Source organism: Acyrthosiphon pisum, chromosome X, assembly GCF_005508785.2.
Source record: "Acyrthosiphon pisum isolate AL4f chromosome X, pea_aphid_22Mar2018_4r6ur, whole genome shotgun sequence".
In the NCBI taxonomy this organism is placed as follows: Eukaryota; Metazoa; Arthropoda; class Insecta; order Hemiptera; family Aphididae; genus Acyrthosiphon; species Acyrthosiphon pisum.
In genome coordinates this window covers 88,405,505-88,425,829 of record NC_042493.1, presented here as the reverse complement: position 1 = coordinate 88,425,829, position 20,325 = coordinate 88,405,505, and the positions used below count along the sequence as shown (strand labels likewise).

Below are 20,325 nucleotides of genomic sequence, written 5' to 3'. Positions count from 1 at the left end.
TTTTTCTTATACAGTGATATTATATCATTGAATTCAAATTTAATACTGTCCACTTATACAGTGACCCACTTCTAACCTACTGTACAGCAGAGCGACATCCACTTACCCACCTTTTTTTTTTTGTAGTTTTTTTTTCTAATACAAGGTTTCTCATGTTAAGTTCGTATTAGTCTAATTTATAAAGTGTTTATTGTAAATCCACAAAACTGCAAATTATTTTGAGTTAGAAATTCAAAATAATTTGTCTTTTTATATCTAAGATTTGAAAATAATATACAGTTCTTCATACGTTTTATACCATTATAAAAAAAAATATTAAGGATGGAAAATTTTAAACAAGGTTTCTCGTTAGTAGCTTATAAGTTATATTATTATAACCAAAAAATCGAGAAAATATATTAACATAGTTTTTTATTAACATATTAATTTAAAATTTTAATGGATTTATAGATTTTTAAACTAAGAATAACAATTTTAGGGCCATTCAAAAACATTATTTGTGGGGATTTAAAACTTTAATGTATATTATAAATTTTACTAAACACAGAGATTTAAAAATATTTAGATTAGTTTTAAGCTATTACCTATTCATTCCAAGAACCTTTTCACATTGTTCAACAATTATGCGGTTTGACTTAATAATTAATAACAATACCATAATGCAATACAACTACCTATTATAATAATTAAATATTAATTAATATAATAAATGCAATGTTTTTGGTAAAAAGTAAATTAATTAACCATCATTAATAATTTACTAATACTAAAACAAGCTAATATTTTATATTTTATTACTGTATGTTTTATAAACTAAGTAACAATAAGTTATTACTGTAACTATTTTCAGTATTGACCCATAACAATTAAAATATTATATTACTAAGTTATCATCATATATAATGTTTGGAAAAATATGTCAATATTTTTAACAATATAATTTTTGATATTGATTTGAGAAATTGTCTTTCAGATAAGTTTTATAATTTATACCTATGTATTTTATTTTTTAGGTATCTGTTTAAAACAGAATGCATTAACTGGAATCTATTTATTTTTACTACTCTACCTTCCTTTAATTAAAACTCCTACTCCAAAAAATATAAATGGTGAGTTGTTAATTAAAATTTATTGAATTATAATATATATTATTAAATATACAATTGTGTTGTATATTGTTATTAGGAAGTTCCGGAATGTTTTTAAGAACTGTAACTTTAATCAGTTGGCTCATGGTATTAATTCAGCTTTTATTCCAAATTGTTCTACTTGTTATGCATCCATATGGAAAAATTTTAGAACCAACATGTGAGTACATTCATTGTTATTTACTCATAGTAATAGGTTGTAATTATTTTAACTATTTCTATTTGTTTATAAAATAATAAATAAATAATTATTATTTAAGGTAGTGGAGTAGAACGAATGTTCCGTTATATTGGTTTAATTGAGTTATCTAAACTACAGCTGGTTGAAATATTGTACTTCTACTTACCTGAATTAATAATGGTTTGTGCATCTACTATAATACAACGCATGTTGATTAAAATTAATGTTGAAGAAGATGCATCAGATAATTTTATCGAAATCACAGATCCAGAATCAAGAGCAACATGGCAACAAACAAGTTCTATTTCAATTGCTATTTCTATTGGTAAAATTGTTTGCATTTAATTTATTTATGTGGCTATGATTAATTTATATTTAATTATAGGAAAATATCTTTGTTTGGTGATTATTTGTCTTGCTGGAGTTGCAGTTCCATCAATAATTAGTGCATTTTACTACATAACATTTTTGGGAATAATGACCTGGTGGTCTTGCTATCACCCTATAAGTCGTGGATTTGCCTACTTATTTCGTTTTGTTTGTTTCGTTGCTTGTATTCATGTATCTATTCTTTTTGTATATCAAATGGAGTGGGCTCAAATTCTTTTAGCCCCTGATTCACCAATTGCCAGGTAAAGTATTTTATTTATTTTTAGTAGGTACTTGTATTTATTCTGACTTCAACATATTTCACTTAAATTTAAAACAATTGAACTTATTGATTACATATATTTTACTGAGTAAAATATATAAGTTTAATTTTATTTATAACAACTATTTCTGAATAAATATTTATAACTAGGAGTTGTTAGAACAGAGAAGTATCTAAATTATTATGATTATCACACATACAAGAAAAAATGTCCACTACATAGAAGTGGCCATCTTTTAGATATGACTTCTAAATAACATATGTAAAAATTACTATTAATGGAACTTTTAATGTTATACATATTTTTTAGTATGCTCTATTTAGACCGATGAACAATAAATTCTTTTTACCAATTTTTATATTTTTCTCAGTGCCAGTACAATATGATTATTGTGTTTTTATGAGAATATGTTATCTATTTATATCTAAAATAAATTTAATTTGAGTTTATATAGATTCAATGGTTAACTTATATAATAATAATAAGAATAAACTCTAAGTAAATCTTGAACGTTTTAAGAAACACAATTTTTTTATAATAATTTAAATGTAGTGTTTAGTACTTCTCTCTGAAAAAATATACAAGGTTTCTTATAAAAGTATTTTAATTTATACTTATTTAAACTTAAAGTAATATAATTATTATTAAATTATACTTTTTATAGATACTATGGTCTCATTGCTATCAGAAAAACAATTTGTAAGGATGATACTGTTATAGTAAAATTTGTGGACTGCGAATGGCCCATGTATGCTTTTCCATTAATATTGGTTATTACACATTATCTCTTATGGTTTGAATCACTCCTAATACTAAACAACCCAGTAAGTACATAATTATTTTGCATTTATCATAATGATTCAATATAATCATTTAACAATTTTATTATCAAACATTTATGTTACTCAAAACTATTTTGTTTAGTTAATTTTTTTTTAAATTTAAAATAAATTCTAATTTACATTCTAAATGAACAAACATAAACCTAACTAGCATTGTTATATTATTTATATAAATACTATGCTCTCAAAAAAAGTTACAGGCTTAACTTTTGACTTTGACCTAAAAAGCATACATTTTTTTATTAATTAACTTGAATTTTTCCAATGTTATAACTGCATTATTTTTATTCATTTGGAATCATCTGCGTCTTGTTAAATTTTTTAGTTTTTGTGTGATTTGGAATACAGCACTTAATTTTCAGTTAAAGTGGATACAATGTATTTGCTTATTATTTATATGTTTATTTAAACCAAGGTGAATATTCACTGAAGCCAATTGAAATGAGTTGGTATATTAGACACATAATATATTCAATAGATACTATATAAAGTAGATTTAGAATATTTTGTAATCTATAGTTGTTAACTATTTTCTGACATTTTGACAACATACTTTTAATTATTTTTTAAAATGAACTGTTCAATATTTGCTTAAACTGCTATTCATTTTTTATAATTAATTTGGGTTTATTTTGTTTTTATACTTAGTTTGCAATAAATGTACAATATAATATTATGTTGAACATGATAATATAAGAATAATATTAATGTATATGAGAAAAATGTGGTAAAATTGGTAACAATGGAACTTATTTACTTTGATAAATTAAAATAAATATTCAATATAGGTTAATAAAATTAACAATTATAATTTATCATCCAACAATATCATGAATTTGGAGAACAAGTCTAGATAAGCACTTTATTATGGCTTTGTGCTTTTATCCGGTATAAGAAATATCAATTGTCTATAAAAGTTGTTTATTTGAAAATGTGCAACTATTTTGAATATTTTCTCAAGAATCAGCGAATCAGAAAATCGTACATTTGAATTATGTTAAAACTATTTGTATTTAAGACAAAAAGTTTTGAGCATTTATTTTGATATTTTATGCAATTAATAATTATCTTTTGTATCTTCTGTCTTAAGCCATTGTATTGATTATGAAATATTTAAATATAGGTACCTATAGTTATAACTATATTAAAATAAAATAAATAATACACGTATAAAATGGCATTTAAAAATTAAACTGATATAATATATTCTTGTTTTTATTAGAGTATACAAATTGCATAAATTAATTTTATAAATATTTTTAAAATTTACTCTTATAAATTAGTTACAGTTCATGATCTAACATCTTTAATGCATTTTGATGTGAACGATTGTGTTCACAATGGAAAATGCTTAAAAGGTATGATATTATATATAATTTCCTGTCTCAAATTATATTGATTTTCCCGTACTTTTTTTTTTGTTGCCTTTGTCGATTTTGCAATTACTTTTATATTTATTTTATGTTTGGCTATAGTATTATATTATTATAGTATACATCATGTCTTTATATACTATAATTTAGTTGAATGTGTAGATAATCCTATAATTTTTGGTAGATCAACATTACATCAATATTACAAAAACTTAAATTACAGATCTAAAAATAAAATACTTAGGATATGTTTTTACTTTAATATAAATCATGCAGTGTTTGGTATGTTTAATTCTATAAATAATTATTTGTGTAGGTATTAAATGGTAAGCAAATTTTTGTGAACAAGTTATATAGATGTCCAGTGCATGTAATGGAAATCAGCGCGTGGTAGTGTTGAAGTTTGAAAGTTTTTGCAAAACGTTCACAACATATGGGAGTTATTTATAAAGATTAAATAGCTTAGAACATAAATTAAGCCCAAATTCTGGTTAGAAATATATCGCCATATTAACTACAAAATTGTGATTATTTTGTTCTTTCACAATGGGTTTCGTTGGTTCTGAAAAAATGTGGATAATTACATGTGGTGTATATTTTCTATAGTTCCATGATTATTTGTTGCAATGTAGTCTATTGGAAAAAAAATAAAAAAATATTATCATTTTTTCTGGTGCAATTTAATAAAATTACAATTAAATAATCAAGGAAAAACTTGTATAAATTATTAAAAATTACAGGATCTAGAAACAAAGGAACAATTAGGAATGACTCGGCAAGTAACAGTTCGTTTATCGCAAAAAGGTCCTAATAGCTATTTCTTTCGAAATAAAACAAATCGATGGCGTGCTGCCACTCGCAAAGTTTGCGTATGTTTATGTTATTCAACCACATACTTATACATATTTTGAATGTGTATTGTGTAAAAAGTGCACTGCTGATTTATTCACTGATTTTAATGTTTATAACAATTTTATATACCAGCTGTTTAATATTTTGTATTTTAAGCAATATTTTATTACGTTTAGTTATTTGTTTTGTGATTATTAATTCGGTTTCACAATTTGAACAATGTCTGTTTTAAAATAAAAGGTTATTATTATTTGCACTGTACATACATTATACATGAATTATAATACATTTTTACACAATTAAAATAGAATGGCAGCTATAATATGTTATTAAGAAAAAAATAATTAAACATTTAAAGTCAAACAATTATATACAAAAGTTATGAGTAGGTCTACTAGGCACCTATCATATTATAAACAATTTAAACCATTTATTCACATTCAGTGGTATCTCTTATTGGTTTATTAAATGCTTTTTTCGTGTTTTGTTGCTTTATGATTGTTTTCAATTCTTTAGAGCTCCATAAAATTGAATATTTTGTTTTATATGTATCTGTTATGATGATATATTCATACTATTTTTATTTATATTGCACTGATAAATTTATATTATAGATGCACGCTTCTACAGAACATTCCGTGGCCCATGTTCATCCAACGGAAAATACGCCTGTATGTACATAATAGAATTGAGTTATATAATCATATATTATTATTACTATAACCTGAATAAAATTAACAGGATGTACAGCTAAAAGAGGTAAAAGAACATGTTATAGATTATGAGAAAACTTTCGGTACCTAATCATTCAAGTAAGAGTTAACTAACCCGGGGATAATTTATATTGATTAAAAAAAAATGTATATAATAATTGTTATGCTTTATAAAATTCACGTACACATTTAGCATATATATTGTGTGTAATGGTTTGTATATCAATCATAAATAATGCACTTACAATGATAAGTTAAAAAAAGGTTAGGGTATTTATGAAGTTAAAAACTCTAAAAAATGCATGCAAATATGCCTAGAAAATATCATAGTATGTCTTTAAAACAATTTAATATGATAAAATCTGTCAAAAAACTTTTATTCATTTGAAATAAACTAAACCTTTTAAATTTATCATTAATAGAAACTACACTTTTCATATTCCCATGTTCATGTGATTTGTGACACCAACACAATATCTAACACTTACAAATTAGTATATTTGTGATTAGTAGGTTGCTGTAATTAAAACATACTTATTAGGATTTTTTTATATAATTTTCAACCCTTAGCTATACTTAATATTATGATAATACAAATATCCTTGGAATATTTTAGGCTGAATCCACTGAGAATCGTGTTTTGTAATTAAACAGTATGATAATATGTATAATAGATCATTCAATTAAAATTTAACAAATCCTTTACACTTCTACAGTGACCTTCTCAATAATAATTATCACTATAACTCAAAATCTACAATACAGAAAAGAGACTTCTCAGTTTATGTATTTATTATATTCATATTACTAGGTATTGTAATGTAATTATTTTCATACATATTTTTAGTTATGTTCATAAAATATTTGTTTTATTTACCTTCAAAAGTTTTCAAACCATCTACTTGAACATTTTTTCTAAAATTCCAATTTATGGGTAGGCTTGAGGACGGTCTTTAATCAATTGTCTTACGAAAATATTGTTTTTGCAATATATTTCTCAAAAATGTAATAAAACTGCTTCTAAGATATACCAAATGTATTTATAATTTGAACTAAAATGTGCATGACTAAAAGAAAAAAAATGTTTAAAAGTCATAAACATACTAACCCTAATTATTATAATATACCTACTGGCTACTGAATATTGAATAAAAATCATAACTAAAGTGTACCATTATAGTTATTAAATATATCATTCTCTCATACCTTTGGTTTTCATTTATATTCGGATGTATAATTCATAATAGTAGGTAAAACCAAAAATATATAAAATACTTAAATTATAATTATGTTAAATGGATTTTACATTTGGAGATGTAGGACTTAGGTTAGGTTACACGTTTATCAAATAAACCTTTTCTACAAACACAACACATTTAATGGCGCGCTGTATTCTATAAGATGATTTAAAAAAAAAAAAATAGATCTGCGGTTTGGATGCTGCAATGATGGTGTCTTTGTAAAGGAATGACACAGTATAATACTTCTCTATTAGATTATAATATTTTTTCATAAATCATTATACAATTGATTTTGTTTTATAAATAATTTTTAAAATTTGTGTAAAATAGTCAAACTTGCAAAATGTTTTCACTTTTTTCTCAAATTCTTAAATAAAACTGATAGATTTGCAAACTTAAGATCACTATCATTTTAAGTTGTGCATTATTATAACTGTATATTTACTGAAATGATTTAATGAATGCTTTTGAGTGGATCTTAGTTAACCAAAGTATTAATTATTTTCATTTTATCAAGATTTTTAAAACATTAAACATTAATAGTTAATTAGCAGCTATGACAGCTTGATCTTTGAGCATTGAGTTGTAATACTTACGTTTATATTATAATAGATTTAATCATTTTTAAACATGTACTTCTATAAAATTATCAACAAAATGTATTTCTATTTATTATTTCTCTTTATAATTTTACCTAAGTACATAAATATAATATAACATATTATGTAGGTGTAAATCTGGTTGAATATTATCTAGACTTTAGGGGGAGTGGCAAACAAAGTCACTTTTATTCTACTCGAGTAAATCAAATAATGTGTACCTATCCACTCTTTAATATATTAATTGATATTGTATTACAGTTTACATATTTGTAATATGAAGAATATTTTTATATTGTGGTTAAACAAATAAATGCAAGTGTAAGACAGAGTATGCAATTTTAAGTGCCATTCTACTAAATCTTGTATAGATAAATAGTTATATTATAATTATTTTAAAATATGCGTAATATGTTCAAATTTAATAAAATTAATGATCAATGTTTTAAAAAAAAATTAATATTATTATAAATAGTTTACAATGCGACTCACATTGCTGGTAACATATATATATATACATATAAATCATAAATTTGATGATGTTGTTTAATTTTTTACATTTTAAAATATTTCAATGCTACTAATATAAATATAAAATATATTTTAGTTTCCATGTGAAGTGAGGAATGTTTTCATCTTATTTAGTGATTTTTTATCTTTTTTATGATGATGTACATGCAGAATAATTGCTCTAAACATAGTATGTTGTAGGTGTTTCTATCAATTTTAGTAGGTACATTGAACTAAAAGTTTTTCACATTTTCATTTATGTAGTTTCCATAATACTATTGAATTAAGGTATCTTATATGTATATTATTCTGGTATTGAATTAAAATTTCCAACAGTATAAGTAAAACCAAAGATACAGTTATTAATAAATTGAAGAAAATGATAATTTAACTAAGCTTCACTCAAAATTGTTTTTAAAAAAGTTTTATCTAAAATAAAAATGTTTTCCTCGATTATAATTATAAATAAGATTAGTATCTGACAAAAACATAATTATAAAATTAATACATTCATGCCAATTTTTAATAACTTAAATCTGCAATTTTTTACATTTAGTCTATAAGTTTATTTTAAATAAATTCCAGCTTAATATTTTTAATGAATTAAAACTCATCAGTCGAGAATATTCAGGGAATTAATTTGTATGCATTAACATTTAAAAGCTGTACATCACAATATCACATTAACATTGGAAAATTCACATGGTTTTTTTATATAGTGTGATATATAAGTATACTGTGATCGAAACTTACTAATTATTAGAAAATATGTTCCCAATATATAATATAAAATTATTTTTTATAATAGTTAATTCGTGGCCAAAACCTATGTATACTACTAGTCCGTCTACAACTGATAGTCCATCATGTAGTATGGTGGAAAGTGAGGTCCAAAAACCTCATACTCAACAAGATGGGTATCCTGATGATAGTAAATATATTTTTAAATTTAATATTACTCACCAATAGGTTTTATCTGTCTAATAATTATTTTTTTTTTTTCGTATTAAGAGGAATATAAATCAAATATTTTTTATTATTTGATGGATGTTCTAAGTACTGTGTCACAGTTTATCACCCGCACCTCATATATTGGCACCAATATTGTAATGATGGTAAGTTGATTTATATTTATCAAATATCTTATGTGTTAATTTGCATATTTGTGGATTTAAATAACAGGCTTGGAGTATTACATATCACAGTTGGTTAACTTTTGTATTGCTGTTATGGGCTAGTATTTCTTGGATGGTTCCTCAACAAAGAAAAACAATGTTAAGATCATCGCCATTTTTAGTATTCTATGCAGAGTTTTTACTGTTATCACAATTTTTATACGGTATGAATTTAAATGACTCTGAATTACCTCAAACCATTCAAGATTGGAATTTAGAACAAATAGGCTTCACCAAAGTTCTTCATTTCCCTTGCAAACCTTTAATCATAAAGGTAATGTATTTCTAATTTTTATACAATCAATTTGTTGTGGATATCAAAACTTAATTTACATTTAAACTAATTTATTGGTTTTCATTAATCATAGACATTATTTACAACAATGTTTTGGATAACAATGAGACAATATATGCAAGAAAGGAGAGAAGCTAGAAGTCATTCAGCTGTAGCTAATATGATCGCTCCTCTTCAAGTTACAGTAGGAACAGCAACAGGTAGAACTATACTTATATAGTCAATAAGTTATATTGAAATATTATATGTTTTTCTATTAATTCAAAAAAGTGTTGTTGGTTTTGTTTAATAGATTAATTTTATGTTTTAGCTACCTATAATTTTTTTTTTACATTTTAGCTATGGGAGGTGATTCAGGCACAAAAGGTAGTCAATTAATGCAGAGACTTGGTGAAGAAGCTAAAATAATTCTAACTAAATTTTGGATATGGGTTGTGGCATTTGTGTTGTTTGGAATTGGCATAACTGGTGAACGGATGACAATATTCCGAATAATTTACATGGCACTGGCGCTTATATTTTTATTAACATTTCAAGTAAAAGTTCTATTTATTACAGTGTATTACAAAGATTTTCTAATGTTGTGGTGTCAATTACATTTAAACACCTTTTTAAATATTTAAAATTAAAAAACCTTTGTCAATACCCTATTATACTTGTATACATTATAAAATATTTATTTTTTTTTTTTTAAATACTGAATCTATTTAAATATTGTTTATATTAGTTGTCTTGGGTTTTGTGGAGAAAAATTATGTATGGTTTTTGGCTTACAGTCATAATTTATTCAATGCTGATATTAGTTATGACTTACACATATCAGTTTGATAATTTTCCTTATTACTGGGAAAAATATTTAAAAATTCCACCCACATTGTAAGTTAATAAATTGAATATCAAAAATAAATTCACCACATAAATATTTTTTTGTTTATTTGTAGACAATTAGACATAGGTTTGGAAAAATTTGAAACTGGAGAGCTATTTGTAAGACTTTTGACTCCAACATTTTTTGTTATCATAACTGTTGTTCAACTCTACTATTTTCATAAAGATTTTTTGGCTATTTCTGATATAAAAAGCCGGTACGTTTTATTTATACTCTAAAGTTCTATTATCAGAATTATAATGTTGTTAATTAATGTTTTTATATAAACAAACATATTACAGAGGTACTAGTATTGTTAAACCATCCAAACCAGGTAATTCTTCTGGTTCAGATAGTGACAAAGAATCAACAAATTCAAGCATTTCACTCACAGACAATAAATACAAAAAACATCCGCCACGTCCAAGCTTTATATCTGAAAGAAAATCTTTTAAAGTCTTCAAAAGTAATTATTTAATTTTTTTTTTTTAAGTAAAACCCGAGATTAATTTTTTTTTCAGATTTACCAAAGGTCAAATTACGCTCATTTTTTAAGATGCTTAAAACAATTTTGTCATACATAATTGAGCTAGCATGGCTATATGCCGAATTACACATGATAAAAATTATATTGTTATGTGTCATGTTTTTGGCTGTGTATGAGGTAAACCAGTACAATATTGGTATTAAAAATACTGGGCAATTAAAATTACATTTCTTATAATTTATTAATTGTTATTAGGTGTGTTTGGTTCATTTTGTGTTGGTTGTATTGGTGACTATTTCATTAGTATTTAATAGCCGAATACAATCAATTATTGTTTATATTATATCTGTGTATGTATCTATATTGTTACTTACCAAGATGATTTACCAAATTGAATATATACGAGAGGGTACATGGAATGTCACTTGTCCAGTACGTATGATAACTAGAATACAATTTATAATTTTATACTATTAAAATGTTATTTAAGGACCCTCATGATCCAGATAAAATAAAAGATTATAATACAGCAAATTGGGTTGGATTCAAAAAGTCTACGGCTTATGTCTCATTACTCAATTTACTTAAAGGATATATTTGTAAGTATTAAGTATTTTAAACATCTACATAATAACTATTAAAATTGTATAACCATTGATATTAATTCTCATAATAAAAATATGTACATAATTACAGCTATAGTTTTTGTCATCACATTGCATAGGGTTGTAATTACTCGGCAAAAATATAAGAGACATTTAAAAGGTAGACCATTGGCAAAACCTTTAAGGATGTTCTCAGGTATTACATTTAAAGATGTTGACCATGATATACCTCACTGTCTGAAGTATTTATTGAACTTTGGATTTTATCGATTTGGTGTGGAGGTATTGTTTCATATTTAATTTGATATTTAGGTAGTACTTTTCTTTATTTCATTACTTATGACAGTTATTGTTTATGTAGTAGGGATTTATTGTTTTTTTTTTTTAATTTGATAAGTTACCTTTTATATTTCCATATTATTTTATTTCTAGATAACTCTTATTGCTGTAGCAGTACTAGTAGGAACAAGAATGGACTTTTACGCAGTACTTTATGCATTATGGTTGATGACTTTTGTAATGTTATCGAGGGGAACCTTAGCAAAAGTGTGGATCATTTTTATGTTTTTTGTTGTTATCACTATACCATTACAATATGCTATTGTAATTGGACTACCTCCAGATCTTTGTTTACGTGAGTAAAATTCTAAAAATTAATTTGGATAATTTACAGTTTTATACATATATTATTTTTTTAACACCTTCAATATTAATTTGAATAGAATGTACCCTTTTATTAGTAAATAATTTATATATGTGTTACGGTAAACAGATAAATAACGATGAAACCTGATTTACTGGTAAAACCTAGCATACACAAAATAGTTTGGTAAAACCACGATTCATTTTGTAGTATGAACTCTTACAAGATAACTTTTACGAATCTTGTAAATCTTAAAATAAACAATTAGTGTTGGTTGATACTCGCATGTAACTAAAAAAATAAATGTTAACAAAAAAAAAAAAAAAAATGTTATATAACATTTGGTATACAAATTTATATTATTATTATATTTTATTACTAAAATAATTTTATATGTTAATATTGACAGTCGAAAAAATGTATTACAAATCAATATAACTTTGATCCAAAAATGTATTGTGCAATGTGAGATATCACAGTAGATAAGCCTACACGAATAAAAAATATTTTTTGTAATAATAATATACCTATTATAAACAATAATTTCATTTTTTGAGTTATTTTAATGGGAAAATCACCCATGACAAAAATTATAGAAAATAATATTTTTGAGGTTATGAAATATTGATTAGTCTAAAAAGAATTTAATTTTCATTTAATTTTACATTTATTTTCTTGTTAAAAGACAAATAATAATATAATATAAAACCAATAGGTCAAACCATAAAACACACTACCCTCTATAATTTTTGTAATAACTCATTTTACTCTAATATTACTCAAAAATGATAATAGCGATTTTTCTGGAATGTGTTTAAATGTATGTTGCACGTCGGTTAGAGAGATAAAACTAATATTACGTTGACATCCTCATCCTAATTTAATCACCGGTGATTGTGTGGGTTGTAATACAGATAGTATATTAATAAAATATAACTATTATAGTCTATAAATAGATGGACACAATTTGTTTAGTAACCAGTATTTGGATTCAATTAGAAATTTTTATAAACTGAGTAATTATTATGGCTCCCACACACAAATTCGACTAACGTTTGTTCACTTCCTTTACATTTTATTTTTAAGCATTGACAAAAAGATTAGAACAACAAACTGAACAAACCATAATATTTCCTATGAATGTACCTGATAGAGACAAAAAGGCACTGCTCAGAATTGAGATTTCTTATTTGACTATTATAATTTTTATTTTATTTATTACAGAATGGCCATGGGATGAAAATGAAATTATGAAGAATTTCCGTGACTGGATGTTCTTACCAGATCCTGATTCCCCTCCGGATGCATATAAATTATTATGTAAGACCAGTTAATACAATAATATATCATTTGAATATTGCATAGTTTAATGTTTAATGTTTTATGCTTATTTTACCTTATATTTTACAATAAGAAAATGTTATATATTTTTAAGGTGATTTTATCGTATTATTATTTGTGTCTCGCCAATCTATTGTCTTCAAAATAGAAAGAAGGCATATTGATGTGGAATATCCAGGAGGAACAAATCGTTCAATTATTGAGGAAGCTGAAAAACCCAGTTTTATAAATCCAGTACCCGATTTCGTATCTCATATAAGGTGATTTTAACATAATATAACAATATTTTATTTTATTTTATCTATTTTTGTTGTGTTTATAAATATGTTTATAGATCATGGCTTGATATTTTAAAACGTATTGTTCTCATTGGATTTATTTGGTTCACATTAGCCATTGTATTTTTAGCTGGTACCAATAGAGTTAATCTATTTTCTCTTGGATATCTAATAGGTTCTTTCATATTTTTATGGCAAGGGAACGATTATTATCTTCGACCTGTAAACGTTATTCTTAAATGGTACTGTATACATTATATTTTAAAACTATATCTATATCATTTTTATTCTTACTGTGCAACAATTTTCATTTAGGTGGAATAAGTTAATACTTTATAATATTACTGTTATTACTTTGAAAGCTATACTCCAAATACCTGGTTGTATTTTTATGAATTACATGAAAATGAAAGCTTGTTGGATGATACAACTGTTTGGTATTTCTTGCATACAAAAGTTTTCTACTAACCATCCGGTTACAACGTCATCAGGTATTTAAAATAATTTTTAGTTATTTATTTGAAAATATGTTGAGGTTGCTTTTCAAATATTTATACAACATTTGAATTAAAAACATTTGATAAATTAAATTTGAAATAAAATTTTTTCAGACAGTGATGATTGTGAGATACCAGTTGAGCATGTTGGTTTGGCATGGGATATTTTATGTTTTGGGTTTTTAATTTTTCAAAGACGTCTTTTTAACAGCCATTACTTCTTTAGAATTGTAGATGAAACAAAAGCAATGGCTATATTAGCCTCTAGGTAATAACTATTTATTATTGTATTTTTTTGTATAAAATATAAATATACTTGAATTATTATGAAATATTTAATAGTTAAATCAAATAGATTCAATTAATTAATGATTTTAAGATAAGTTAAAATTTAATTTTAAAAATATTTAATAGGGTCTTTAAAAATAATGTAATACAGGTTTTTCTTAAGCTTTATTATTCGTACAACATATTATTAAACTTAATTTCTATTAATCCAAATTTAAATTTGAATATAATTAGAGGAGCTGAATTAATTCAAGAGCTGTCACAAAAACGAATCCAAGAACAGCATGAATCAGAAAGAAAGGTCCTAGAAAAAATCAAATCAAAAATGGATCGAATCAAAGCTACTCAAAAGAAAATTCAAGGTTTTGGAATCAAGGATCCGGAGTCTCATGAAAAAGGTATAATTATGTATTTTTAATCTTTCTAAAATCAAATAACCTAATTTAGATCCAGAACTTATCTATTTAATTAGGTATTAAAAGCAGGTAAAGTTAATGTTATGTTTGTATGAAATTCTATGCGTGATCACCATAAATATAGTTTTACTATAATAATCTTAATAAATATGCAAGGAAGTTTTAATAATTCTTTAGAACTTAGAAGGATGGATATTATTTTTAATGTTTATCTAGAATGATTTTTAAAAAGTAAACTGAGCTATATCCATGGAAATGTTGATATTTTTATTTTATTCTTATTTATCATTTTTAAAAATTAAAATTTATGAACATCTAATAAAATATTATTATTTTAAAAATACTAATTATATAGTGTATTGATTAAGAAACAAATAACAAGTATATGGGCTGGTTTGGTTTGTTAAAAAAAGTTGTCTAGTATATAATATTATAATAGCAAAGTATCTTAATCATAAATGATTAATTGATTTTATCTTGGCTTACTATCTGATGTTGATGTTGATTTGATTTTAAGTGGTGTATAATAATATAATAAAATATAATAATATAATATAATATAATATAATATAATATAATAATTATGTTTAGTCAAGGTACTGTGGTGGAGTGTTGAGATGCTCATGCCTCAGTTTTAATACTATTTTTTTGTTCTGAAAACATATCATAGCTGTATTGATTTGACTAAACATTTACACAAATCTGTAGTAATATAAGATTGTTGTATGAATTTTTTCGCTGCGTACACATGGAAAATTAAAATACAAACAAAAAACTACACATCACAATGAGAACAGCCGAAGAAATCGTGTTTGCCCCCCTAGCCCGCGATCTGTCAGGGAGTTCGATCCTTCAAAGTTTTCACACGCCACTCGAAGACGAACCGCCCACGTTGTCTTATCTGCAACCGCCAACGCCAACGTCCACTGTCCTGACTGTATCACTGGACGGTTACCTGGACCCGCAGCGAATGTCATTCAGCAGCACTGCGCACCGACGGCCTCTGTCATTTGACGAAAGCGCTATTTATTCCGGTGTTTTTTCACCGCCGCCAACAATCACGCAACACCGACGACAGTCCTCGTTGGGTGTGCCGTCTACCTGGTATCCGCGCAAACGGTCGGCTTCGGCCACATCTCATCATACTTGTGTGTACTCGTTTTCTGCTAATGCGTGTTGCTTGCACATACCATAAAGCATTATACATACTATATAATAATGTATATATTATATATATTACATATATCAGTATACGAGCAATTTTCTTTTGACCGTATAATATATATTTGTGTAATTAGCTGTACATATAATTTTGGCTTAAAATGTCTTAATATTAATATATTTGGTAATTGTTTAATGTTCTTATAGTTCGTCTTGCTTAGGTATGGTTGCTGCGTTTGTATCCATACATTTGTATCATTTTGCGGTACTGTTATGAATTAATTCAACTATTTTTATGTGTAGATAGGTATAAATTACCTGTGACAGTGTTATACGTTTATAGTATTTTACTACATAAACCTATTTTATATCATTTTTGAAACAATATTATAGGAGTTTATATTTGGTAATGACAATTTTATTGTGTTTAAGTCTATACTATAATAATTTACCATAAATGTATAATAATTTAATGTATTAGGATTTTACCGTCAGTGATAAACCTTAGTTATGATTCGTCTTTTTCTAGGCAATCATAACAATACTTAATTACTTTAGATAATCTCACAATTGGCTAGCCAAGGTTAACAAAAATTAATCCTAATTAAATCATGCAAAGTTAAAAATATTAAAAGACATATTTAATATTTAATATTACATGATTATATTTGAGCAAGGCAGTCTTGATATTTATAATTACAAATTCTACCTTACAGAATACTGCATATCATTTAGTTTTATCAATTAAACATTTATTTTTGTGATTATATTTTTAAAACCATTTGTGCTGTTTATACTGTTGTTGTACGTGCTGTTTCCTGTGAACCTATATTTCTGCCATCTGCAAAGCTCGATAATTAGTTTGAGACCAAAAACATTTTACTTGGATTTATTTATTTAATGCCTAGTAATTTCCATCATCGCCTAAAATATCATCTTTGACAGTAACATGCATACAAATTATATATATGTATATATAGTAATTTAACATAATTTCTGTTCTACCGATTTTTATTGATTTAAATTAAAAAAAATAAAAATACTATATTACCTATTTATTTGACAGCTCAGCTTCTTTTAGTACCTATATTAATAGTGTATTTAACATATTATGTTCAACATTCACAAAAATTATGGTATTTTATACAAATATTTTTTCCGTGCTTTTTTTTATTGATGATTTTCGTTTTAAATCAAATTTCAGCTTATTGTATTGTATACAACTGGAGATAATAATAAAAATAAACCAAATCAACTTCAGATGAAATATAGATGCGCTGTTAACCGATATGTGAAGTCTATGGTTTGTAACTATTATGTACATTCACAGACAGATATAATATGTGTTGTGCTTTAACACTAATACAAGTCATAAACAAGCACTAACATGAGTTAGCTTTCTAAATTTGTTCACTAAACCACTAGCAATTTTCAATGAGACTTGTTTAGATGTCTGTATCTCTACTATTTTATTTTTTAATATCATCCATAATTTATCATCTGGCTTATTGACAATTTTACACCATCAAGTATATCAATCTTAATAAATTTGGTAAAAATTATTTTTTATTCCATGTAGTATTTGATAAATAATATATATTCATTCGACACTTACTGCACAAATAATAAATTAAAAGAAAATATTTTTCCAAATCCATTAATTACTTATATAATGTAAATTACTTAATAATTTACTGAATCCAACTATCTTATTTGATCTTTACTTTTTGTATGTATTTATATATTCGCTTATCTTGAACGAACCTACATGTTTAATTTCAAAATAATAAGTTATAAAAATTAAATATTTTAAATATTAATATTATAATTCAAATTGTGAATTATTTGATCTCTTCATATAAACTTGTTTCGTGGAGCATATTATCTGTAACAAAAATATCATGTACTAACTATACTACAAACATAATTTGTAATCCATAATTGGGTAAACTGCTTATAATATTATAGTAACAATTTATTTATTTTGTATCTATAATCTAAAAAAAAAAGATAATCTAAAACCTTAGTTCCATTCATTTTTATGTATGAATTTATCAAATAAATAATACCTATAAATGCATATTTCTTAAATTTGTTAATAGCATACTATAGTGACTAGAATGGTTATGATTTTATAAGTTTCTTTACATCAAAATAAAACTATGGTTTTGGTTAATATTGGTATTTTTTATTTAATTTCTCTGAGGCTTTAAAAAACATTCACAATATGTATTATTAAATTCAATTTCATTGATTAATAAATATATAGTATTCTATCACTCATTCTATTCATGAGAGTATCCATTTATTTTGATGAAATAAAGTAAAATAATACATAATTTGGTTGAATTTTATGATCATTTATTCTTATTTATACTGAAATTATCTAAATTTTAAATTTACACACATTTTATAACAAGATGTAACATTATAGTGGTTTTAAAAACCAAAAATTCATCTGTGAGAACAATTTCAAAAAATTTTATATATTTTCAAAATTATTAATTTGTTTTCAGTAAATCCAAGTCCCTTGTCTCGTTTAAGTAATGACTTGCAATACATATTCAAATATTCTTATTAACAGTTTTCAATATCATCATGAAGTTGTTATCAGGGTTGGGCAAGTTACTCAATTTATTGTAACTGATTATACATTACTAGTTATTTTAAAACTATGTGATTAGTTCCAAGTTACTAGATACTTTTATGTTGAGTAACTAGATACAAGTTACAGTTATGTAACAAAGTTATATTTAAAGTTAAAAGTTACATTCGTAAATGTATAAAGAATTATTAATCAGTCATGGGCTAGATAAAATAACGTGATGATCGTTATGTTAGGAGAAATAAAGATGAATTAACCATAATTGCACAACCACTGAATCTGACCAGATCAATTGTGAAAACCAAAATAAACGAATTAAATGTTTTTTTTTTGCTTTTGCTTTTGCAGACCTACTTATGTATTATCAAAGCACAAAAAGCAGAATGTAACTTTTAATTTTTACCTAGTTACAAGTTACAAGTTAAATTGAAAATGAATAACTTGTTACAAGTCACCAAAGTAACCAAGTTAAATAACTTAGTTCCATATAAGTTATAACTATGATATGCCAAACCCTGGTTGTTATACTTAGTACCTTAGCAAGGTAAAATGGTATTTGATTGAAATACATTGTGTATCTAGTGTGTCATCTTCAAGTTAACTAATATATATTTCTAGTAGCTCTAGCAAGTTATTCAATTATTAATTCTTCATTTCTTTATTTGAAACGACAACAAATCCATTTCTCCCTTAAAATTATGTCAAACCCCCCCGCATGTGTTGTCTCCGCTTTACAAATGTACAACATAGCAAAAACTGTTTCTTGCACCATATTTATTGTAGAACTACCAATTTTCACAACACGTAAAGAAGAAATTTATCTGTGCAACAGCATGCTCTTCTTTTTAATAGCACTATCCAATCAATTTTTAGAAGCAAATGAAAAAAAACAACAAAAAACAAATGTTTAGAACCAAATAACTTTTTTGGTAAGTTGTACATTTGTAAAACGGACACAACAAATGCGGGTGTGACATCCTCTTTAAAAGTAAATATAATGATATTCTTACATTATTAATAAGTTATCCTAATAACTTAGTATGAGGGTGGTTTTTAAAATTGATTATTCTTTTTATATTGGTTTAAATATGTATAATTTGTACATAAAATATTTTGAATTATTTCTTTACATTTGTAAGATCAATTTGCCTACTTTGTTTTTAAATAATTTTTTTATTCATATTATTTTTGTTTTTTGTATAATAATTATTCAATTAATATTAATGCACTTGATTTCAAATACATTTTAGTTTACATTATATTAAAATTTCTGGCTTTGGGCTTAAATTATTATAAATTATACTACAGTTTTTTTTTATGTATTTAAGAGAACGCTACGCCCACATGCGTTGTCTCCGTTTTACAAATGCACAACATAGCAAAAACTGTTTTGCACGGGACAACTATACTCCCTCTGTATTTATACTAGAATTACTAAAATTCCACAACGCATAGAGAAGAACTTTATCTGTGTCGTAAGGGTTTTTATTATTTGGATACATTAATATAATTAAAGTATTAGTTTGAGACATTAGTTTTTTTGTTTTTTCGTTT

The 20,325-nt window shown here is 24.9% G+C and overlaps 1 protein-coding gene across 1 annotated transcript in view; it reads left to right on the top strand.

Annotated features, from left to right (window-relative positions):
* Positions 1–2,677: 2,677 nt before the first annotated feature.
* The window catches only part of LOC100161222 (piezo-type mechanosensitive ion channel component), a gene marked incomplete at its 3' end in the record, with an annotated part of 27,940 nt that continues 10,292 nt past the window's right edge, over positions 2,678–20,325 (top strand). The window contains 23 exon segments of the mRNA XM_016804724.2: positions 2,678–2,806; positions 4,108–4,182; positions 5,664–5,720; positions 8,921–9,043; positions 9,124–9,227; positions 9,295–9,561; positions 9,656–9,782; positions 9,922–10,118; positions 10,310–10,458; positions 10,524–10,667; positions 10,753–10,916; positions 10,972–11,114; positions 11,193–11,369; positions 11,428–11,536; positions 11,634–11,824; positions 11,975–12,176; positions 13,410–13,505; positions 13,621–13,786; positions 13,861–14,046; positions 14,120–14,295; positions 14,416–14,569; positions 14,824–14,987; positions 15,803–16,153. Coding sequence (XP_016660213.2) covers positions 4,134–4,182; positions 5,664–5,720; positions 8,921–9,043; positions 9,124–9,227; positions 9,295–9,561; positions 9,656–9,782; positions 9,922–10,118; positions 10,310–10,458; positions 10,524–10,667; positions 10,753–10,916; positions 10,972–11,114; positions 11,193–11,369; positions 11,428–11,536; positions 11,634–11,824; positions 11,975–12,176; positions 13,410–13,505; positions 13,621–13,786; positions 13,861–14,046; positions 14,120–14,295; positions 14,416–14,569; positions 14,824–14,987; positions 15,803–16,153 — 3,496 coding nt within the window.